Source organism: Heterodontus francisci, chromosome 31 (genome assembly GCF_036365525.1).
Source record: "Heterodontus francisci isolate sHetFra1 chromosome 31, sHetFra1.hap1, whole genome shotgun sequence".
NCBI classification, from domain to species: Eukaryota; Metazoa; Chordata; class Chondrichthyes; order Heterodontiformes; family Heterodontidae; genus Heterodontus; species Heterodontus francisci.
In genome coordinates, this window is record NC_090401.1 from 40,312,861 (window position 1) to 40,337,865 (window position 25,005).

At 41.5% G+C, this 25,005-nt stretch overlaps 1 protein-coding gene across 1 annotated transcript in view; it reads right to left on the reverse strand.

Annotated features, from left to right (window-relative positions):
• fndc5a (fibronectin type III domain containing 5a) overlaps positions 1-12,684 on the reverse strand; it is a 91,767-nt gene extending 79,083 nt beyond the window's left edge. The window contains exon 1 of the mRNA XM_068010945.1: positions 12,427-12,684. Within this exon, the coding sequence (XP_067867046.1) occupies positions 12,427-12,505 (79 nt within the window). The 5' untranslated portion in view covers positions 12,506-12,684. The remainder of the gene's footprint in view (positions 1-12,426) is intronic.
• Positions 12,685-25,005: the final 12,321 nt, after the last annotated feature.

Consider the following 25,005-nt stretch of genomic DNA (forward strand, 5'->3'; position numbering starts at 1 on the left):
AGAAAAGGTCATCCATCCCATTAAAGCTGGATTCCCTAGAATCCTCATTCTCTTGGCCTTACATTTATCTGCATTTTACATCCATCTTTGTTTCTCCTGCTATGCCTATAAAAATATTTTAAACATTTAGCACCATATGAGTAAAAAAAATTCTTTCCAATATCTGTTTTCAATTTATCTTTCATAAATTTATGTCTGCTAATCCTACGAACCACACTTTGTAATAATTAGTTCCATCATTAAATATTTTATAAAGCTGGACTTTTACAAGACTTATCTATCTTCATTAGATACTGTAGAGCTTGAACATCTCTAATATCTCCTCATAACCTGGCCCTATTACACTTGGGATCATTCTTATTGGCTTTATTTGCTTGTATACCACTTACAAGAAATATTCCTCACATTAATTTCAATACTGACTCCAAGTGACATTTTGTTATAAGGATATGCTTTGTTCTTAGTGAACTATCAGAGTTTATCATTTCATGAAAAGTATAAAAGTAAATTTGCTGAATGGGCAGTATACTTTTGGGATAAAGCCTCGTCTATAATCAGTCTTAGGTCAGCAGTGGAAGTGAAGAGACCATAATTTAGCTCTGGAAATGGTGCATAATAGCTACAAACACCCAGGAAGATGATGATGTTTATGGAAAGTTTAAAAGAAATTACAAAGGTAAATTAAAATTAGACACCAGGGTGTGGATTTTGTCTGGCTTTTAAAAAATATTTTGAAAGCTAGTCAGATTAATTTAAGGACAATTCTATAGCTTGCATTCTTAAATGAGCAGGTCATCATTAACTCCCTGCTTCAGTGCAGATTGAGATTATTGCTACTGTATAATTATGCATGTTATTGCAATGGAGTAACACGTTCATTTTGTTATGTTATCTTGCAAACTTACTGCAGAGAAATAGCTCTATAAGTGGCCTCTCATCTGAGGAGGCACCATTACTATAATAATTTGAACACAAGGTCCAATCAAACTAACGGAGATTTATACTGATGCAGAATCAGAATATTATTGTCCATGTCAATTGACCAGCATATGCCTTGCGGTTTCCACCAGTCACGGAATATACATATAAAAATGGTAGACAGGAAAAGACCATCTAGCCTGTCTTATACAGTTTACGATGCCTTGCGAATCATAACACATTGGTTTCCGACCAGATCAGGAAGTCACATAATTTCCTCTGAGAGCTGAAAAATCAAATAAATACTCAGACTAATTGGGGCAATAAGAACTGCAAAATTCCTCCCTGACACCCTTAAGCGACTGAAAACTAATTCACTCTGGCCCTGATTAATGCTACTTGGTACCTACCTTTTGTACGAGGAGATCTTCACCCCATCCAGAAACAGATCCACTCTCGCTTGAAGGAATTCAGTGAATCAGCATTCACCACATGAGCTGGCAACCTGTTCCACAGATTCACTATTCTCTGGGAAAAGAACCTCCAAACATCTAGTCCTGCCCGTACGTAACTCCAATATAATCCCTTCATCGTCTTATAAACCTCAGTCAAATCACCCCAGTTCTATGCATTTCTAACGTATAGAATCCAAGCACTTTGAGCCTGTCTGGGTAACTGAGATGCAATTAGACTGGAAAGTAATCTTGTGTACCTCTTCTGAAGCTTTTCCAAAGCCACAATATAAACCAAATAGTTCAAGACAAAAATACTAATTCATATTTATTTAGAGAAAGCAAAACACATAGAAACAGAGTAAAATAATAGGCTCTTAATTCCAAGCTGTCTTTGAAAACCATTTTTGATGTTGAAATAACAACATTCCTTTGGTAATTTTTTTTTTTACATAAGCATATGCCTGTGCCTGGAGTTCTACCTTGCCACAGTAACCTGCACACTTGGTTGAAAACTGCTCATACATCAAAGGAACAAGATGTGTCACAATAGGTATGTGTTTGCAAGCAGGGAAAGCCCTTGGTGGGTCAACCATTACAGATGATGGCTCTGTCTCTCTTAACTGTTCAGTAATCAATGTTGAATATTGCTGTCAGCTGAGTACAAGGGGAACAGGATATCTGTTACAGACATTTTGTTTACCTTGTCAGGATCAAGACAAAACCTTTTGCAATTTATATCTGGATACCCAGTAATGCTGACACAAAGTGTACGAGATTAGCTTTTAGAAAAAAAAGCTTACTTGATTAATTATTTGGCTGAGGTAACTGTCACCAAATAAAATGAAAGTTAGATGATTCATTACAATCTTGTCTTCAATTTATATTGTCACCTTTTATTATGTCTAATAATGAGCACATATCGATTCCAATACTAAGCACCAGGATCAGATGAGATGCATCCAAGGATACCAAGGGAAGTGAAGGTGGAAATCGCAGAGGCACTGGCCATAATTTTTCAGTCTTCCTTAGACTCAGTGGTGGTGCCACAGGACTGGAGAATTGCAAACATTACACCCTTGTTCAAAAAAGGATGTAAAGATATGCCCAGCAAATACAGGCCAGTAAGTTTAACTTCGGTGGTGGGGAAACTTCCAGAAAAAATAATTCGGGACAATATTAATAGTCACATGGACAAATGCGGGTTAATTCAGGAAAGCCAGCATGGATTTCATAAGGGTAAATCACGTTTAACTAACTTGCTGAAGTTTTTTGACAAGGTAACAGAGAAGGTTGATGAGGGCAATGCTGTACATGGACTTTTAAAGGCATTTAATACAGTGCCACACCACAGACTTGTGAGCAAACTTATAACTCATGGAATAAAAGGGAAGGTAGCAACATGGATATGAAATTGGCTGAGTGACTCGAAACAAAGGGCTGGATTTTACCTTGGGTGGATGGGAATTCCCCACCAACGTGAAAGTCAGTGGCGAACCCGCTTCCGCCTAGCCCGGGGATCCGTCCCGCATTTTACGGGTCCCCGGGCTTTAATTGTCCCGAGGTGGGACTTCCACTCACTTGAGGGAGGAGGTCCCACCTCAGTGAGCTGCTGGCCAATCAGCAGGTTGGCAGCTCTTAGTTCCAGCAGCGCCACTGGGAGTGGTGGTCACTGCTGGGGTTGCAACTCAGCCGAAGCCATGGATCCAGGACGGAAGGTAAGTAGAGTCAAGCATCACCAGGGGGATTGGTCCTTCCTTGGTGAGGCTGGAGTGGTTGTTTGGGGGGAGGGGGGCGACTTGCGTCCCGGGGGTGGCTTGAAGGTGGGGGCAGCCCTCAATTGGGCACACTATGCTTGATTGTCATGAGCCCCCGCCCCAGGGCTGGCAGCTATTGCTGGGTGGCCTTTCATGTCCCCAGCACGCTGTCTTGCCACGGGTAAAATACCCTTGGAGGCGGGCGAGGGCCCTTAAGTGGCCTTTAAGTGGCCACTTAAGGGCCTTGATTGGCCTCTGGTGGGTGGGCCGTTTCCCACCCCCACCTGACACCATAAACTTGGCCGGAGGCGGAAGCGGGGTGGGTAGGTCTCCCGGAGCCTCTCGCTCAATTTTACGCCGCCTCATGCCACCAGCCGACCTGCTGGGGCGGCGTAAAATTCAGCCCAAAGAGTAGTGATTAATGGATATTTTTCAGGCTGAAGGAAGGTTTGTAGTGGAGTTCCCCAGGGATCATTGTTGGGGCCCTTGCTTTTCCTGATATATATTAATAACCTAGACCTTGGTGTACAGGGCACAATTTCAAAGTTTGCAGATGAGACAAAACTTGGAAGCATTGTGAACTGTGAGGAGGATAGTGTAAAACTTCAAAAGGACATAGACAAGTTGGTGGACTGGGCAGACAGGTGGCAGATGCATTTCAATGTGGAGAAATGTGAAGTGATTCATTTTGGTAGGAAGAACATGCAGAGACAATATAGAATAAAGGGTACAATTCTAAAGTGGGTGCAGGAGCAGAGGGACCTTGGTGTATATGCGCATAAGTCTTTGAAGATGGCAGGACAGGCTGAGAGAGTGGTTAATAAAGCATACAGTATCCTGGGCTTTATTAATGGGCTTTATTAACATGGCTTGGCCATGTGAGCCGCATGGAAGATGGCAGGATCCCCAAAGATACATTGTACAGCGAGCTCGCCACTGGTATCAGACCCACCGGCCGTCCATGTCTCCGCTATAAAGAAGTCTGCAAACGCGACATGAAATCCTGTGACATTGATCACAAGTCGTGGGAGTCAGTTGCCAGCGTTCGCCAGAGCTGGCGGGCAGCCATAAAGACAGGGCTAAATTGTGCCGAGTCGAAGAGACTTAGTAGTTGGCAGGAAAAAAGACAGAGGCACAAGGGGAGAGCCAACTGTGCAACAGCCCCGACAAACAAATTTCTCTGCAGCACCTGTGGAAGAGCCTGTCACTCTAGAATTGGTCTTTATAGCCACTCCAGGCGCTGCTTCACAAACCACTGACCACCTCCAGGCGCGTATCCATTGTCTCTCAAGATAAGGAGGCCCAAAAGAAGAAAAGAAAGAAAGATTAATAGGGGCATAGAGTACAAGAACAAGGAGGTTATGCAGAACTTGTATCAGACACTTGTTCGGTCTCAGCTGGAGTATTGCGTCCTGTTCTGGGCACCGCGCTTTAGGAAAGACATGAGGGCAATGGAGAGAGTGCAGAAAAGATTCACGAGAATGGTTCCAGGGATGAGGAACTTCAGTTATGAAGATAGATTGGAGAAGTTAGGACTGTTTTCCTTGGAGAAGAGAAGACTGAGAGGTGATTTGATAGAGGTATTCAAAATCACGAGGGGTCTGGACAGAGTAGATAGAGAGAAACTGTTCCCACTTGTGAAAGGATTGAGAACGAGAGGGCACAGATTTAAAGTATTTGGTAAGAGAAACAAAAGTGACATGAGGAAAAGCCATTTCACACAGAGTGGTTAAGGTCTGGAATGCACTGCCTGAGAGTGTGGTGGAGGCAGGTTCAATTGAAACATTCAAAAGAGAATTAGACTTATATGAAAAGGAAGAATGTGCAGGGTTACGGGGAGAAAGCGGGGGAATGGAACTGAGTGAATTGCTCTTTCAGAGAGCCGGTGTGGACACGAAGGGCTGATTGGCCTCCTTCTGCACTGTAACAATTCTTTGATTCTGTGAATCTGTGAACACCAAGACCGCCTACCTCCAACTCCATATCATCGCCCAACGCCACCCCTCCCTTAGCTCATCTGCTGCTGAAACTCACATCCATGCCATTGTTATTTCTAGACTTGATTATTCCAACACTCTTCTGGCCAGCCTCCTATTTGCCACCCTCCATAAACTTCTGCTCATCCAATACTCTGCTGCAACATTTTAATCATTAACTCATCTTTGCTGTGTAGTTTGATGACGCCTTTATTTGTTGGAAATATTTATTCTGTATAATACAATGATTTGGTCAGTTGTCTGGAACAATTTTCTTCCTTCTCACAGAACATTCAAATCCATCTCAGATAAATGGGGTGAGGGCCCCACCATCCCTGCGCTTGCTTTCTCACATTGGCTCCTGGTCTGACAATGCATCAGTTTAAAAATTCTCGCCTTGGTTTCAAATCTCTCCATGGTCTCACCCACACCTGCCCTCTGCCCCCCCTACACCCCCAATCTCTGTACCCCTCTCCGGCTCTCCAAACAGCTGTGATCTCTGCGCTTCTTCAATTCCAGTCTCTACCTTGCTTTCCTCCTTTCAGATGCTTCCTTAAAACCTACATCTTTGGCAACACTTTTGGTTACCTGTCCTGATATCTCCTTATGTGGCTCTGTATCAAATTTTGTTTGATAATGTTCTTGCGAAGAACAATGGGGTGTTTTGTTACACTAAAGGTGCTAAAGAAATACAAGTTGTAGTTTAGAAATGTAAAGTTTTTAAAGAGATCTTGTAGAAGAATATAATGTATAGACAAGTGGTAAATGGCATGGCTGGTTTTCACTGGTCACCTCCCAACTGACCACAGGTGGTGTTTTTGTTTAAGTTAGTGTTTCAGCCCCTGTGTTTTGTTGGCCAAATAAAAAGCTAATGACAAGTTTTCTTGTGAGTTTAAAATAGAAGATTAAATATTTATTGAACAATTATCACCTGAAATGTTCGCAACACCACCCACTCAGGCATTCACTCTCTCATGCACGCTCAAGAAAAGATAGACAGAAGGTAAAGAGTAAGAGGAGTTAAGAGTTCAAGGTGTAAAAGTGTGCTGTTTTCAGGAAACACCTGTGGGATTTTCTTGGAAGGTAAGTTTTAAAGTTGCAGGCCTGTTTGCTGGTTGTCTTGCTCTTGTTGGGTTGCTGAAGTCTCCTGGCAGCCAACACTTTAGCTTGAAGACAGTGATGGTATTTCTTAGTTCAATTTTCACAGGTGGAGGAGGTGTTCAAAAGGTATTCTCTTATTTCTTTGTTGCAGTTGGTTGCCAACTCGTCTCAGCAGGGTTTAACTGTCTTAGCTGAAATTGATCTCTCTCTCTCAGCTTTGTGCTGGATATAAAGATGGCTTTTGATGTTCTCTCTGTGGCTGGAGATCTTAGACTGATTGTTCTGATATTCTGATGACTTGATGACTACTTCCTTTGTTCTACAAAAAGGTGATCTTTAAAGATAATTCATAAAGTGTTCGTGTCGCCCATGTGACTTTAGGCTTTTGGTCCCTAAGAGGCTATACAATGGCTTCTGATCTCAGCCCATTTTGATAAAATAAGGGATGTTCACACTTTATTGTAGTTATTGTAGCTGGAGATGGAGCATATGCTAATGCCTTTGTTTTAGCTCACTTTGTGGATAGCTCACATCCATGTGTGATGAGCTGTTTAATTTCAATGCAGAGGGGGTTAATGAGTTTCCGTTCTAGTGGATATGGATGTATATTTCAGTGCAGGAGGAGGTCTGTGTCATGTGACTTTGTCCTCCATCTTGTTAAAGGCAAGGTCTTTTAAAACTGTTCGTTTTTTATAACTCTTCAGTCTAAAATCCTCTCAATCCTTAAGATACTACTCCTTTTGGCAACATAATAAACCTCTTCTTTTAATCTAATACTATCTTCAATTTCTCTTGTTAGCCATGGTTGGACTACTTTTCCTGTGGAGGTTTTATTCCTTAAGGGAATGCATAATCACTGCAAATTATGAATTAGTTCTTTGAATGTTTACCACTGCCTATCTACTGTCATCTTTTAAGCTAGATTCTCAATCTACCTGAGCCAATTCGCCCCTCATACCTATGTAGTTTGCTTTGTTCAGACTTAAGACCCCAGTTTTGGTCTTAACTAAATCACGCTCAACTCAATATAAAATTCTATCATATTATGATCACTCTTCCCCAAATGTTCCTTTACTAGCAGGCTATTAATTAACCATTTTTCACTGCACAGTAAAATAGCATGTCTTCAATTGGCTCCTCAACATAACGATCTAGAAAGCTATCTTGAATGCCTTCCATTAATTCATACTGCATATTATTACTACAAATTTGGTTTGCCCATTCTATATGAAGATTAAAATCCCCCAGGATTACCCTTGTTACATGCACCTCTAATTTCAGGATTTATATTCTGCCTGATACTACAACTACTGTTAGGGTGGGCTATAAACTACTCCCATCAGTGTTTCTGTCTCTGGTTGTTTCTTAGCCCCACCCAAACTTATTCTACATCTTGATTTTCTGAGCTAAGATCCTTTCTTTCTACTGTCTTTATCCCTTCCTTTATTATCAGGGTATCCCTCCACCTTTTCCATTTTGCATATTTCTTCTAAAAGTCAAGAATCCTGGAATATTTTGTTCTCAGCCTTGGTCACTCTGCAACCACATCTCTGTAATGGCTATTAGATCAAACCCATTTATTTCTATCTCTGTTATTAATTGATCTGTTTTTCTGTGATTGCTTCACTCATTTAACTTTAACTTTTTTTCTATTTCCTTGATGTCGCTTTAGCCTCAAATGCCCTATTACCTTTGTTAAGCTCTCTGTCCCTTCCTGACCGACTCTGCTTATTTTACCCAAATCGTTGCTCTGCTCTAGATCTTTGATGTTTCTCTTACTGCTTTTAAATTTACACTAACCCGAACCCTCCCAAACCCCCTTCATTTGACTGAGCTAATTTGGAAGGGAAGCTATCTACAGTTCAATCTAGTACCAGTTCAAAATTGGAACAATGTGTAAATCCAACAAGGATTGATTTACTTTATTTTGTTATAACTCTCATCTGTAATTTGTGTCAATTATGAAGTAGAACAGAGGTCAGATTGTTGCCAATTATGGTCAGTCTGACCTCCATGCACCAGTGTAGTTAAGGCAGCATATGCTAACAGACTTGATTTACAGTGTTCTTTTTTTTTTAGAGATACAGCACTGAAACAGGCCCTTCGGCCCACCGAGTCTGTGCCGACCAACAACCACTCATTTATACTAACCCTGCAGTAATCCCATATTCCCTATCACCTACCTACACTAGGGGCAATTTACAATGGCCAATTTACCTATCACCTGCAAGTCTTTGGCTGTGGGAGGAAACCGGAGCACCCGGGGAAAACCCACGCAGACACAGGGATCTGAGATTAACAAGATTATTGTTACCAGATTCTTTTTGACATCCCATATTATAGTCAATTACACTGGATAAATAGATATTGAATAAGTAAACTTTCTAGTCTGAGCAGTGGTAATCCATAAAAAACTATGCGGACAATATCACCAACTGCCATCAGAGAGATGGAACCTTCACCCCATCTGACCTTGATGGATTTGAATGTGAGGCAAGAACAATATTTCACAGCACTAACCAAATCATTGTATTACACAGAATAAATATTTTCAACATATAAAGGATTCATCAAACATCACTACAAAGATGAGTAAATTATTAAGATGTTACAAATATTTTCTATTATTCTTATACTTTTTAACCAATTTCTATTTACCTGAGCACCATCTTAATATATTTTATTCATATAAAATCTCATATCAATATAAAGTGAGCAGAAAATGTTGCCAAACTGAAAGTTCTGTATTAAACAATTCAATGAATGAGATCCATCATTACACATTTCTTGGATGAATTAATTTCAAATTAAATCCATAAAAAGCTGCTCATAAATGCTCTCTGACAAACCAGCCGCACACCTTTTCAGCGCTGAAGTAGTTCTGATTCCTTTTATAAAGCCATACAAATTTCTCCTTACTTTTTTTTTAGAAGCTGTCTATATTTTATATTGTTATATTATTTCATTTTACTCACTCATCGATTAGTTGACAGGCCACACCTCAGAATCAGCCTAAAATACTAATTTATTTAATCCTTTAAACTCTCCTTCCTCTGCCTTTTCAATAAAATGAGTTCACAGAGAAAAGCATGCATTGATGGAGCTCCTGTTTACTCTTCAGGGCAATGGTTAACACACTAGTTACAGTATGCAAAGTTTCCATTTATTCAACACAGCATTGGTTAAAGTGCCAATCACATCATTTGTTGTGTTAGCTACTCTTCTTTATTCAGCAGGTTAAGGATTAAAATGCTAGTTACAGCATTATTGCTGGTTGAATTTAAGCTGTTTAGAATAAATATTCTATAGCTTTAAGAGATGATGCAAAAAATTCTGCACTGCTGATTATTTCTTTGGCAAATACACTAGCCTAATCTGCAACCATTTATACTGATTGACTTCCTTTGACATTATGCAAATGGAATTCACATTAAACAATACAATAGCCAACAACTGCAATTCAGAGATAAAATTGCTCAAATGAGCTTGAATAAATCTCCTGCTAAATTTAAAATCTTTAGCTATTGTTTTTATAATCTTATTGTCTCAAAATTGAGAGTAATTTTAGTCAATTAAAACAATAGATTGTGAATAAATAAGTCATTTTCAATTAAAAACTGTGATAGATGCAGAGGATGCAGTTTGAATGGTATAATCCTGCATAATAAAGATCATCACATTGACAGCCCCCTTTTGACTGGTATTCCGCTGCTATTTCATACAGATTTACTCCAGGATAAAAACATGTTAGCATTTAGGAAGGAACAATTGTGCTGTGTTCCTATACCTGTGATAAGCACACCAGTGACATGGTAAATTCATGTAATGTCTTACCCCTTTGAAAACCACATTGGAATTATTTACACTTAAACAAAAATACAATAAGATGACATAAAGGAGTGATATAACTCCAATCCCTTCAATTTAATTTAAAAATTTCATTAATAGCTTTAATATTACTCAAGTTTGGGGATTCGCAAATGCTATAGGAAAGTTTATTTAGTCAACATATTTCTCCAATCCTATTTTAAAATGTCATAAATTTGAGAGAAAATTAATTTGCAGATGTTGTGGAAATAAAGTGCATATTCTGAAAACTGAAATGACATTCATGATTCTGTAAATATGCTGGTGCTGTAGTGCAGACCCTTAACAACACAGGTCTCTGAATTTTACAGATAAGTGAAATGTATTAAATGATTGACAGTTTAGCAGTGCTCAGTCATTATCTTTAACATTCCTTTTATATGGGATACTTTAAAATTTATGTATATCCTCCAGTAACAAATCAGCATTCATACCCGGCCACTATTGGTACCTGAATCAGCCCTGTACCAGCAGCATTTACTGATTAAGTGTAAGGCCTCTAAACTCTGATGTAGAAAATGTAACAACTTAACTATTTTCCATAGTTAGCAATCTAAGAAGGTAAGTAACATAGGTGGAAAGGCAAGTAAGTGAGGGATGCAATGGAGGAGGGGTGGTTTGAACATTATTTTGAAGTACTCATTGTTTTAGCTTTAGCGGTAAATGTTGCAACCAATGATAAACGTGTATCTTATGAATGTGTGCACATCGAATAAAAACAAGCATTGAACCAATATCTTGCAATTATTAAGAAGCCACTATCCCAAGTATTTTCATATTGGTTGACTTTAATCAGCATTTCATATGAACAATTAGTTTTTATTCATGTACTTAATTACCACAGTATATAATCATTTTATGGCAAGAGAAGCTAGGAATAGAATTATTTGGGATTATGATACTTTATTTCCTATTAAAGATGATGCGATTGATATTTGATCAATTAAATATTCTTCTCAGAGATGTGAGCTAATGGGAACATGAATACTATGAAACATCAATACTTAAGGGATGAATTCTGTGCCACCTCATGTAACTAAAAATACAAATCTTGTTTCTGTAATAATAACAGCACATATTTTGAGTATTCAAAGCTATCTATTTCATGATAAAGAGTTATAAATAGAATGATTGGATTTTTAAAATAGGCCATAAGCTAAAACAATGAGTACTTCAAAATAATGTTCAAACCACCCCTCCTCCATTGCATCCCTCACTTACTTGCCTTTCCACCTATGTTACTTACCTTCTTAGATTGCTAACCTTGCTCTTTGCCATTTAACACCACGCAATGCATTGGAAATAACAAGCAGGTATTGCTCCATTGATTCATCCTTCATTATAATGCAACAACCTCCACCACCAGTCATCACCACTAAGCTGCACTTCAGGTTGGTCTAAAACTGTGCAACATGCTGCAGTTGACAATAGTGTGGAGAATCTTGTTATACTGCTCCCCTCATTATGCTGTCAGAATGCACCAGAACTGTATTTCACATTATAGGTTTTAAGCTACAAGAGGCAATTCAGCTACAGCATATAATTCGAATGGTTTCTAATAGAAAATGAATCATTCTTCCAGGTTTGATTTATTTTTGAAAGCCTGCTGTCTGATATGTATTTCTCCCCAAAAGCATCATACTGAATTGTGCATAGCTGACAGTAGTGCACATGTGCTTAAGTTATAAGCATGAAGTCGACAAACCCGTTCGGTTGTAGATATCCTTTGCAGATTTCAAAATTGGCACCTTAACAAACCTTATGTAGACTTAAACTATGCTGTGCTGTTACAAGATAGAGCTACATAAGCACAAGGAAGCATGGTTTATTTCTGTATAAATGGAAAATAAACACTCGCCTTAAAATGATATCAAGTATTTTCTTTTGCTGCAGCTGTAATGCGTGTAGGGTTAAAAGACATCCAGATCCGGTAGTTCCCCAGCTTTCCTTTACAACATATACACATCCACAAATACAGTCGAAGAGGTATGGGTGGCATTTTTACAAAGATTCAGACGTTTATTCTGTTTTTTGTCAATCTAGCCAAATGACAGACCTACAACATTAAACAAAAAGGCTCATTTGGACGGAGCAACTCTTTTAAGGATGGATGCGCCCTCATCACAAGTAATGCAAAAGACTTTTGATTAAGGCTGGATTTAGGAAAATGGACTGATATTCGTATCACATGCCAGGATACCTCTTGATACAATTGATTGTTGACCACATACCTTATCCAAGCGTAATATTCCAATACTGTTATTCCTACTGTATTTAACGACAGAATCCCTGAAGCAAGATAGCCACTTAACTAAATGTCGCGGACGAAACGGCACCAAACGATGTTTGACCTACCTGCTGTGATCAGGCAGATGTTAAAATAGCTGAAAAACAGGAGCACAGTTGATCTTAGGTACACCAGATAACGGCCCATTCCGTCAAATCCTGTCACGCATACTGGGAGCAGAAGAAAGCCCCCTCGACATTAGAAGTGAAGATCTTCACGTCCCATTGCGCTATAAACTGCAATGTAACTTCTCGGCAGCCAACCCCATAGTATCCACCTCCAAACAGCTCCGAAGAGCCGGGCTGCGTTTCAGCACCTTGGTCAGATCGACAATAGAATCCCAATGAAAATTCCAGATGACAGATGCAAAGTTTTCCCCCCCCCTTAATACGTGTGTCTTTGCCAAGACAGCCCTCGGAACGAGTGCACCAATATATCACCCAAAGCCTGTGCAGTCGCTTCCTAGAAACGACCAGACTCCTGTCGCCAGCGCAAGTGATCCGCCGCTGTGTTGTTGCGTTTAGGTCTTATTTATAGAGGGTGTAGAGTGCCAGCTACCGAGGAATGCAAGAAATAACAGTCCAATAGATAGACTTAACGTCGCGTTCCAGCTGCCTTCCGGATGCATTTGATCCTTCCAACTTTGCAATGCCTTCTTACTCCACGATCGACGATAATCTGCTCAAAAGTACAACACTTGGCAAAGCAATGGTGTTTAAAAAAAAAATTAGGATTCAATTGTAACGTGCTTGTGCAATTGTAAGTTTAAGTAGTTGCGACTACGCGGTTCTCCAATTTTATTCTGTACTGTTTGAGCTTTAGTTATTGGAAATAACCCTGAAAATATGTTGCAAAAATCAAGTGCTTGAGTTTGAGTAGAAATTCCGATCAAGGCGCCGCCTAAACTTTACTAGGAGCCGTTGCAGTGAGGTTCTAGGGTCGGTGTTACACCAACAGAAGTCATATTCTGATCATGGGAAGGTGACCCTTTGATCCAGGGGAAGTTTTCCACCTGATACAAAATGTTTAGGAAATCTATCACGAAATGCTGTCCTCGCAGCCCAGTGAAGAACAGAGGAAATCCATCATTCTTTCAGAACTGGTGGATTGTGAAGGCAGTGAAGTCTCAACTGCAGGATTTTGAAACTACTAGCTGAATAATAAGCTAACAAACAAGTTGCTGTGTGACAAAGTATTAAAACCCTAAAAATGAGATTATTTTCACATATGTTATTTATACAGAAATACATAACACAGTACGGCAGAATATCAACCTGGCAGACAAACTAAGGAGGGGGTATAAGACAGTCAATTCGGAGGAATGGCCTCAAAACAGAGTCAGTAGCTTTACTTCCAATTAGCACATTAATGCAGCCAGCCCCATGTTAAAAGGGGCTGATCACAGGGTGCCCAAAGTGCCCACTTGATTCGATAAGGCTCATTTTAATATGGAAATTTGGGTCCGATGACATCAATAGTGCAATTCAGTAGGAATTGGTAGGAGGCCTCCTGGGCCTGGTGAAAGGTCACAGACCTGAAGGGTTTGCTCTGTTTCCTCTCCCCACAGATGCTGTTTGACCTGCTGAGTATTTCCAGCACTTTCTGTTGTTATACCACAAATAATCTTCTGGGTTGCAGCCACTCCTAGATGCTCAACCTCCTTGGTCGTGAGCCCCTCTCCCCACCGCTGTCTGGCCACAATTTAGCTTCTGCTGGCCAGAAATCTCTAAAACTGAAAACTAATGTTTTAAATCTAGAATGCTAATATTTAAAGGATATCACATGGGTTTGAGTATGATGTATTATAATAATTTATACAATTAACAGATTGAACAAAACCATTTCTATTTCATTTCTTACATGGAGAGAGAAGCCTCAGAATGCTTTACAATAAGGTGGAAAGGGACAAAATGTGCAGTGCATATGGGGAAAGAAGAGAGAAGCAGTGATACTAGGGTGGAGAATGAAAGGCACATGGAACAGGAGGGTCTGAAGAAGGTAGCCGAATAATAAAGTTGGGGGGGAGGGATTGACAGCAGCAAAGTGACTGAACAAGTAGATTTTGATAAATTGGAAGAAACCAAGGTGAAGAATGGATATGAGATGTAAGCCAAAAGGAAGATCCTAAGGTAGGGTGGGGTGAAGTCATAAATAGATTTGAAAACTACAATGAGAATTTTAAGTTTGACACAAAGGTTAGCCAGTGCAACTTTGACAGGCCAGGGCTGATGGGAGTATGGGGTGAGTAATCTCATGATTTATTCCATTTATACGTTGTTGTGAATACTTTTAAAAGTTTTGAAAAACATTATGATAATGAACTTGTTCACAGAAGCTGTTAACAGATTGATGAGAGTCATATGATGTGGATGCTGTGAGATCTGGAATGTAGACAGTGGTTAGCAAGGAATGGAGAGATAAATGGAAATTAGAGCAGGGCAGCAATGAGACCAATGAAACAGAAACTTGAAGAAAATGAACTAGTAAGATAGGTGTGGAGCATAAATATGGAAACTTATGAAGTAAGATAACATGGGGACGTGGGGTGGGTATGTGCTCAGGCAGGGAGGAGCAGAATTGAATATACAAACAATAAGTTGTGATGATGGAAATAAAGGGTGTAATTTTATAGACTTGCTTTATTTTTCTCTGGGTTTGCTAGTGTTTGCTACAGGTTTTTTTTAATTCATTCGTGGGATGTGGGCGTCGCTGGTTAGATCAGCATTTATTGCCCATCCCTAATTGCCCTTGAACTGAGTGGCTTGCTCGGCCATTTCAGAGGGCATTTAAGAGTTAACCACATTGCTGTGGGTCTGGAGTCACATGTAGGCCAGACCAGGTAAGGACAGCAGATTTCCTTCCCTAAACGACATTAGTGAACCAGATGGATTTTTACAACAATCGACACTAGTTTCATGGTCACCATTAGACTAGCTTTTAGTTACAAATTTTTTATTAATCAAATTAGTGGTATTGATTAGTTATCTTGTCATTGTAGCGCAGTGGTTGGAAAAATATCAGCAGTTTTGTGTTGAACATATAGCTCAGGAATTGTCACATGAAAGAGTGCTATCACATGGGTGTGACTGAACTGTGGGCTGGGTCAAGATATGAAAATGAGCAAATATGAAGATTTACTTCAGGCAATATGTAAATTGCACTAATTTGCTCCATTCAAAATCAAGCTAATTACTTATAGAAGCAAATTATTGCACTTTATGTGGCCCGCCAAAGTGAACCTTTTTATCATAAATGCACCAACAGTCAGACTGGGATGCTGAGCTTTTTGTTAGACTCAAACTGAGAATCTATTTGACAGGGAACTGAAATAAAACTGTCGATTAATTATTCCATAGCATGTGGTTCATAGACCCAACACTGAACTAGGAAAACAGATGATCAAAACTCAACATTCTTAATGAGGTTTGTCTTATTAAGCAGTCTTATTAAGCGGGGTAGGCGTTGGCGTAGTGGTATTATCATTGGATTGGTAACCCGGAGACCCAGGGTATTTCTCTGGGGACATGGGTTCGAATCCCACCACAGCAGAAGGTGGCATTTAATTAATAAATCTGGAATTAAAAGCTAGTCTAATGATGGCCATGAAACCATTGTTGATTGTTGTAAAAACCCATCTGGTTCACTAATGCCCTTTGGGGAAGGAAATCTGCTGTCCTTACCTGGTCTGGCCTACATGTGACTCCAGACCCACAGCAATGTGGTTAACTCTTACATGCCCTCTGAAATGGCCTAGCAAGCCACTCAGTTGTACCTAACCGCTATGAAGTCAATAAAAAGGAATCAAACTGGACAGACCACCCGGCATCGACCTAGGCACCGGAAACAACAACGGCAATCCCAGCCCTGTCGACCCTGCAAAGTCCTCCTTACTAACATCTAGGGGCTTGTGCCAAAGTTGGGAGAGCTGTCCCACAGACTAGTCAAGCAACAGCCTGACATAGTCATACTCACGGAATCATATCTTACAGACAACGTCCCAGACACTGTCATCACCATCCCCGGGTATGTCCTGTCCCACCGGCAGGACAGACCTACCAGAGGTGGTGGCACAGTGGTATACAGTAGGGAGGGTGTTGCCTTGGGAGTCCTCAACATCGACTCCGGATCCCATGAAGTCTCATAGCATCAGGTCAAACATGGGCAAGGTAACCTCCTACTGATTACCACCTACCACCCTCCCTCAGCTGATAACTCAGTACTCCTCCATGTTGAACACCACTTGGAGGAAGCACTGAGGGTGGCAAGGGCACAAAATATACTGTGGTGGGGGACTTCAATGTCCATCACCAAGAGTGGTTCGGTAGCACCACTACTGACCGAGCTGGCTGAGTCCTAAAGGACATAGCTGCTAGACTGGGTCTGCGGCAGGTGGTGGGGGAACCAACACGAGGGAAAAACATACTTGACCTCATCCTCACCAATCTGCCTGCCGCAATGCTTCTGTCCATGACTGTATTGGTAGGAGTGACCACGGCACAGTCCTTGTGGAGACGAAGTCCCACCTTCACATTGAGGATACCATTCACCATGCTAAATGGGATAGATTTCGAACAGATCTAGCAATGCAAAACTGGGCATTCATGAGGCGCTGTGGGCCATCAGCAGCAGTAGAATTGTACTCAGCCACAATCTGTAACCTCATGGCCCGGCTTTTCCCCCACTCCACCCTTACCATCAAGCCAGGAGACCAACCCTGGTTCAATGAAGAGTGCAGGAAGGCATGCCAGGAGCAGCACCAGGCATACCTCAAAATGAGGTGTCAACCTGGTGAAGCTACAACATAGGACTATCTGCGTGCCAAACTGCGTAAGCAGCATGCGATAGACAGAGCTAAGCAATCCCATAACCAACTGATCAGATCTAAGCTCTGCAGTCCTGCCACATCCAGCCATGAATGGTGGTGGACAATTAAACAACTAATTGGAGGAGGTGGCTCCATAAATATCCCCATCCTCAATGATGGGGGAGCCCGGCACATCACAGATGCCAGACTTCAGCCAATTTGATTCACTTCGCGTGATATCAAGAAATGACTGAAGACACTGGATACTGCAAAAGCTATGGCCCTGACAATATTCCGCAATAGTACTGAAGACCTGTGCTCCAGAACTTGCCGCGCCCTAGCCAAGCTGTTCCAGTACAGCTATAACACTGGCATCTACCCTGCAATGTGGAAAATTGCCCAGGTATGTCCTGTACACAAAAAGCAGGACAAGTCCAACCCGGCCAATTACCGCCCCATCAGCCTACTCTCAATCATCAGTAAAGTGATGGAAGGTGTCATCAACAGTGCCATCAAGCGGCACTTGCTTAGCAATAACCTGTTCAGTGACCCTCAGTTTGGGTTCCGCCAGGGCCACTCAGCTCCTGACCTCATTACAGCCTTGGTTCAAACATGGACAAAAGAGTTGAACTCAAGAGGAGAGGTGAGAGTGACTGTCCTTGACATCAAGGCAGCATTTGACCGAGTATGGCATCAAGGAGCCCTAGGAACACTGAGGTCAATGGGAATCAGGGGGAAAACCCTCCGCTGGCTGGAGTCATACCAAGAGCAAATGAAGATGGTTGTGGTTGTTGGAGGTCAATCATCTGAGCTCCAGGACATCACTGCAGGAGTTCCTCAGGGTAGTGTCCTAGGCCCAACCATCTTCAGCTGCTTCATCAATGACCTTCCTTCAATTATAAGGTCAGAAGTGGGGATGTTCGCTGATGATTGCACAATGTTCAGCACCATTCCTGACTCCTCAGATACTGAAGCAGTCTGTGTAGAAATTCAGCAAGACCTGGGCAATATCCAGGCTTTGGCTGATAAGTGGCAAGTAACATTCGGGCCACACAAGTGCCAGGCAACGGCCATCTCCAACAAGAGAGAATCTAACCATCTCCCCTCGACATTCAACGGCATTACCATCGCTGAATCCCCCCACTATCAACATCCTAGGGGCTACCATTGACCAGAAACTGAACTGGAGTAGCCATATAAATACCGTGGCTACAAGAGCAGGTTAGAGGCTAGGAATCCTGAGGCGAGTAACTCACCTCCTGACGTCCCAAAGCCTGTCCACCTTCTACAAGGCACAAGTCAGGAGTGTGATGGAATACTGTCCACTTGCCTGGATGGGTGCAGCTCCAACAACACTCAAGAAGCTCGACACCATCCAGGACAAAGCAGCCCGCTTGATTGGCACCCCATCTATAAACATTCACTCCCTCCACCACCGACGTACAGTGGCAGCAGTGTGTACCATCTACAAGATGCACTGCAGCAACGCACCAAGACTCCTTAGACAGCACCTTCCAAACCCGCGACCTCTACCAACTAGAAGGACAAGGGCAGCGAATGAATGGGAACACCACCAACTGCAAAATCCCCTCCAAGTCACACACCGTCCTGATTTGGAACTATATGGCCGTTCCTTCACTGTCGCTGGGCCAAAATCCTGGAACTCCCTTCCTAACAGCACTGTGGGTATACCTACACCAAATGAACTGCAGAGGTTCAAGAAGGCAGCTCACCACCACCTTCTCAAGGGCAATTAGGGATGGGCAATAAATGCTGGCCTGGCCAGTGACGGCTACATCCCATGAATGAATAAAAAAAAAGTCTATGTGCCGGAATAGGGAAAAGAAAGCTGAGTGCAGTGATATGAAAGATCACATCCGGATCATTTTCCGGGAGCCTACAATGTTGAATCAGTCTGGGTCGGTACTGAAACAAGAATGCCTGAGTTATATATTAGAGTAATACAGATGGAGAGAGCTAACCTATAACAAAATACAATTGTATTAATACTTTCAGTGAGGGGTTAGTGTCTAACTGAGTATCTTCCATACTGGAATAGGGAACAGACCGATGATTAAATCACAAGCAATAGAAAAAGATTTACATTTCTATCCCACCCTATTACATTTCTCAAAAATGTCTCAATGCTTCACACAGAATGGGGGTAACTGTCAGCTTCTGCAGGAATGTAAAACTGGTGGTGCTGTATGAGCTACATTAAACACCCTGTGTAATTTTCCTTTCCACTGTGGGATGGAGTGTATAATGGCGACTGATCCAATATCTCCAGCTTTACGCCACTGCTGATTTTCAAATGAACCCCTAATGCATTACTTTGAAATGCAGTGATTGTTATTAAGTCAGCAAACACAGCAGGTAATTGTCCATACTAAGATCCTACAAGCCCACAATGAGATGAGTGTCCAGTTAATCTGGGAGGTACGTTGACCAAGAAACTCGGCGTTGTTTGAATAGTGCCTTGTAGTCTTTAATATTCAGGATAGATGGGACTTCTGTTCATTGTCTAATCTGAAAGTATGCACCTCTATCAATGTAGCTCTCCCATAGTCTAGATTATGTATCAGGCCCTGATGTTGAGCTTGAACCCACAGTCTTAGGGCGGCACAGTGGCGCAGTGGTTAGCACCGCAGCCTCACAGCTCCAGGGACCTGGGTTCGATTCCGGGTACTGCCTGTGTGGAGTTTGCAAGTTCTCCCTGTGTCTGCGTGGGTTTTCTCCGGGTGCTCCCGTTTCCTCCCACAAGCCAAAAGACTTGCAGGTTGATAGGTAAATTGGCCATTATAAATTGTCACCAGTATAGGTAGGTGGTAGGGAAATATAGGGACAGGTGGGGATGTTTGTTGGGAATATGGGATTAGTGTAGGATTAGTATAATTGGGTGGTTGATGTTCGGCACAGACTCGGTGGGCCGAAGGGCCTGTTTCAGTGCTGTATCTCTAATCTAATCTAAATCTAATCTTCTAACTGAGATGCAAGAGTGCTGCCATAAACTGATTCAGTTAAATGCAATAACTGTATCTCGTGTGTTAGGGTGAAGCCTGTTTTATTTCCTGGTGCAGCCTTTGGGCTAAACCATTCATGCTTTTATTTTAGATAAATCTGTTTGCTGTCCTTTTTCTTTGGAAAGAATTTTGAACATATTCTTTGAATAAATTGACTCTGATAGGGATGAATAGCAGCAACCTATATCAATAACTGGGGCATTAACTATAAAATACATCCTACCATATAATTATTTGGGTCTCAAATAATATGTTATGATATATTAAAAAAGTAAGTGAATAATAAATGATGTATTCTTAACTAAATTGAGCAAAGCAAAGGACAGGATTAGAGATGTTTCCTGGTTCAGTATGAATCACTTATATGTGGATTGCAAAAATAATCATTTTAAACTTTTTATTATTATATATCCTAGGCCCAACCGTCTTCATCTGCTTCATCAATGATCTTCTCTCCATCATAAGGTCAGAAGTGAGGAAGTTTGCTGATGATTGCACAGTGTTCAGAAGCATTCACAACACCTCAGATACTATAGAAGTCTATGTCTGCATACAGCAAGATCTGGACAACATTCAGGCTTAGGCTGATAAGTGGCAAGTAACATTCGCACCACACAACTACCATTGACATTCAACTGCATTACCATCGCTGAGTCCCCCACCACCAACATCCTGGGGTCACCATTGACCAGAAACTTAACTGGGCCTGCCATATAAATACTGTGGCTACAAGAGCAGGTCAGAAGCTGGGAAGTCTGCAGCGAGTAACCCACCTCCTGACTCCCCAAAGCCTGTCCACCATCTACTCTCCACTTGTGTGGATTACTGCAGCTCCAACAACACTGAAGAAGCTCAACACCATCCAGAATAAAGCAGCCCATTTGATCGGCACTCTATCCACCACCTAAAAACAATCACTCCCTTCACCATCAGCGCATAGTGGCAGCAGTGTGTACCATCTACAAGATGCACTGCAACAACTCACCAAGCCTCCTTCAACAGCACCTTCCAAACCGAGCAGTTGGATGGGAACACCACCACCTGCAAGTTCCCCACCAAGCCACACACCATCCTGACTTGGAACTTTATTACCATTCCTTCACTGTTGCTGGGTCAAAATTCTGGAACTCTGTCCTGAACAGCACTGTGAGTGTACCTACACTACATGGACTGTAGCAGTTTAAGAAGGCAGCTCACCGCCACCTTCCCAAGGGCTATTAGGGATGTGTAACAAATGCTGGCATTGCCAGCAAAACTCACATCCCATGAATGAATAAAAAATATACAGTGTATAGGTTTCTTAGAGATAAATGGGAAAGTTTTTGATTGATACAAATCAATATATTTATGTAGATATATTCTTAAGCCTCCTGATGAGGGGTCTAATGCAATGGATCACCAATTCAATGAGCCAACTACACTGTCTAAAAATATAGTCTGAAGGAAATCTGCACTGCAAATAAAAATGGAAAGCAAGTAATTGATCTTTTTCACAAATACCTTTGAGCTGCTGAGTTACCAATGGGTATTTAATCATGAATATCACAGTTTAATGGCATTTGCCATCTTACTGCGTCACTGCAGTATAAATCATGTTGTTCTTTATCCTTGAGCTGTCATTGCATCCAAAAGTAAGAAATAAATTTAAAGAGGCTCTTGGCAAGTGGATTCTAAATTTACTCACAGAGCTGAACAATGTTCAGCACTGTTTTGCTTTGTCCATCTTTGCTTACTTGAATATTTCTAATCTTTTTGCTGTACCCACCTCAAATTATCATTCATTGTTTGTTCCACGAATTCAAACCTGAACAGAACATAGACAAAGACGAATCTTGGTGTATTAATGTTTCTTGTGGAGAAATCAGTCTTAACAATGTGGTATGTGTGAAACTATTAATCAATTTAGGACTGCCATCATAAGAATATAATTAATGGAAGAGATGCATAACTGCTCAAATGTTTGTTTAATGATAGGGAGGGGTCTGCTAATTTAAGCAGTCGTGAGCTTGATCCTCAACCAGAGATCAATATTTACTGGGACGGGGTTTCAGAGTGGGGGGAGGAAGAGTCATTGTTGGGAAATCCTGGAAGTCCAATTTTCCCTGAGCACCATGGTCTTTTAACTCCATGGAGTCCATGTACTTTTTAGAAACAGATTCCCCACCTGGAAGCCAACCTGATTAACAGGCTTGGCTCCCTGTCGGACAGCGAAATCCTGCAGCACCAGGCTGCAGCTCAGGAGCAGCAGGTTTTGTGATTGTTGGGGGTAGAGATGGTGGGGGGAGGGCGGGGGGAGAGTTGTGGTGGGGTAGATCGTGGTTGGGAATGTCAAGTGTGGTCATGGGGTGGGGGTGTCAGGCAGAGATGGGAAGGGGGTTGGTGTGAGATGGAGATCAGGGGTAGATGATGCAGGTATTCAGAGGGAGATCATGGAGGTGGTGGGAGGTTTCCAGGTTAGCCTGTTGGGCCTAGAGGAAACACACCTTCTCCTCCTGGCCCACAAGCAGTGTTGTAAAGGCACTTACTTGATGAATCCAGTCCTCACTTCTCTTTATCTGCCAGGTTTCCAGGTCTCTCAAGACCTGGGAAACTCAGATGACTGTGGAAAGCCTGTTCACACAGCCTCCTTAATAGGTTTCAATGACTGACCCACCTCATGGGAGCGGAATGGTCATTGCCCCTTGTCCTGCCTCCATTAGTGGTTGCGGTGGGGGGGGGGGGGGGGGGTTACTTCAAGGTGGGTTGGATTTCTTTCTCTAATTTTAACATTTTAATTTCCCACCTGATCCAAACTACCCCATTTGGGGTTTTAAAAAATACCCTTGTGGCCCTGAGTTTCCTCCGTGCTGTGAAAAGTTTGGAACAGTAGTGGCTGGTGATTCTTCTGGAAGGCAGATAATTAGGATATTGTGTGGCAGGCCAGGAGTGGAAATCCCATTTAAAATGCTGGATGGGGGTGGGGAGGGGGTGTGTTGTGGTGGGGGTGGGAGAAAGCTTGTTGCTGAAGGATTTGAAAACCTGCGGCCAATTTAAATAGCAGCAGCTTTCTTGACTGCCAGTAGGCAAGCGATTTTTCCTCAGTGTTTTGTGTGCTGTGAATTCTAAACAAAGCATATTTTTGTGCTTCTTTAGGAATATTTTCAGAACAGCCAGAGGTTTCCCGGTTGCCCAATTATTCCATGGTATCTTCATCAGTTTATGAAACAGTAGCAACAGCCTATTCCCTGGCACTAGAAAGGCTAAACCTCATCGTTTTTTTGATGCCAACTTTGAACAAATAAGGATGTGCAGGGAAAGACTGTGAGGGTCTTGTGGGAGAAAATGGGTAAAAGTGGTTGAGCATGTGGCACTTCTCTCATCCCTAGGATAGCAGATCAGCAGTGGAAACAGTTTGAAGGATTTTTGGACATTTCAATAATTTTAAGGAAACTAAAGGATTGACTAGAACCTTGGATTAATTACTTGCTAAAGGAGCTGAGTTTGGTTAATAGAACTGTTAAACTGACTGCTTAGGAGGGCATGCTGGGGAGATTGACCAAATTTGAAAAAGTGTTGTGCAAAATGTGCGGAAGGCTAGAGATGGTTGGCATCCTTCCATCTATGAAAGATGATGGACATGCAGCAAACAATCCATTTAGGTGGGCGATGGACAAGGAGGCCTTGAGAGACTGTGAGAAACTATTGTAAACACCAGGTGATGTTTGGTAATATCAGTCTATGTAACCATGGAAAAGGGAGAATGGAAAGATACTGAAAAGCCAGTTTTTGCCAGCAAGAGTTTATAAGAAGAGCCATTCTAAAGTGAAAGAAGAGATGGTCCACAAGACCAAGCAGAAGCACGCCACACAGAATGCCAATGGATAACAAACTCTCAGTCTGCTGAAGCAGAAGAATTAGCCATTCTGAGTTTCAAGATGTACTACTTACTTCAAAGTTGTATGAATCTCCAGCTGTACAACTTGTATTTTAATCTTAGTTAAACCAATTAGTTAAGGAAAGGTTTAAAACCTTGGTCAATCTCACCTCTGATTACCCTAAAGAGTAAAAAAGAGTTTTTTTATAAATCCTACGAGTTCTATGACTTGGCAAAGGCAGGCAGGTGAAGAGAATTGCTGCCTTCTTTTTATTTTGGTAACTTGGACCCCCTTTCACCATTCACCCTCATCATGCATGATGCACAGTGGTTCAATGGCTTTCTAACTAATCCACCTAAACCTGTGTTTAAAACTCTCCTCACAAGCCTTTCTAGCACATAGCTGCTTATAGCTCCAACCTCTCATGTAATAGGGCCCGTTGATCACTTGTCCTCTCTGTTACATCAGGTATCTGCTGGCACCTGGAGACAGCTTTCAGAGTTTTGCTTCCACCTGATTTTGTTGATATTGTTAATCTTAATCTGGGAGAAAGAGGCAGATAAAGGGTCCACACCTGAAATATCAATTGATTTCTTCTCTCCAAACATGCCTAATGATTTGCTGAGTGTTTCCAGTATTTTTTGTTTTTGTTACAGCATCTGTAGTATTTTTGTTTAATAGAATAGCAATTTTGGCACATATGCAAAATGCTTCACAAAGGCTCAATATATGATGGGACAATTGAAAGTACAGCAAAAGGTTAACAGTAGCAACAGACTGCAAAAATTGCCAATACCCAATGGAACAGAATGCCGGCTGGTTATCTTAGTGGGTGTTTGATTACTTCAAGAAGACTTTTTCATCACACTTTAAAATTACTCCAGTGAGAATCAGAAAATAGATTTCTGACAATAGGAATGTAGGGTTGCTTGAGATTTTGTTTTGGAGGTCATGCAGTTTTCAAAT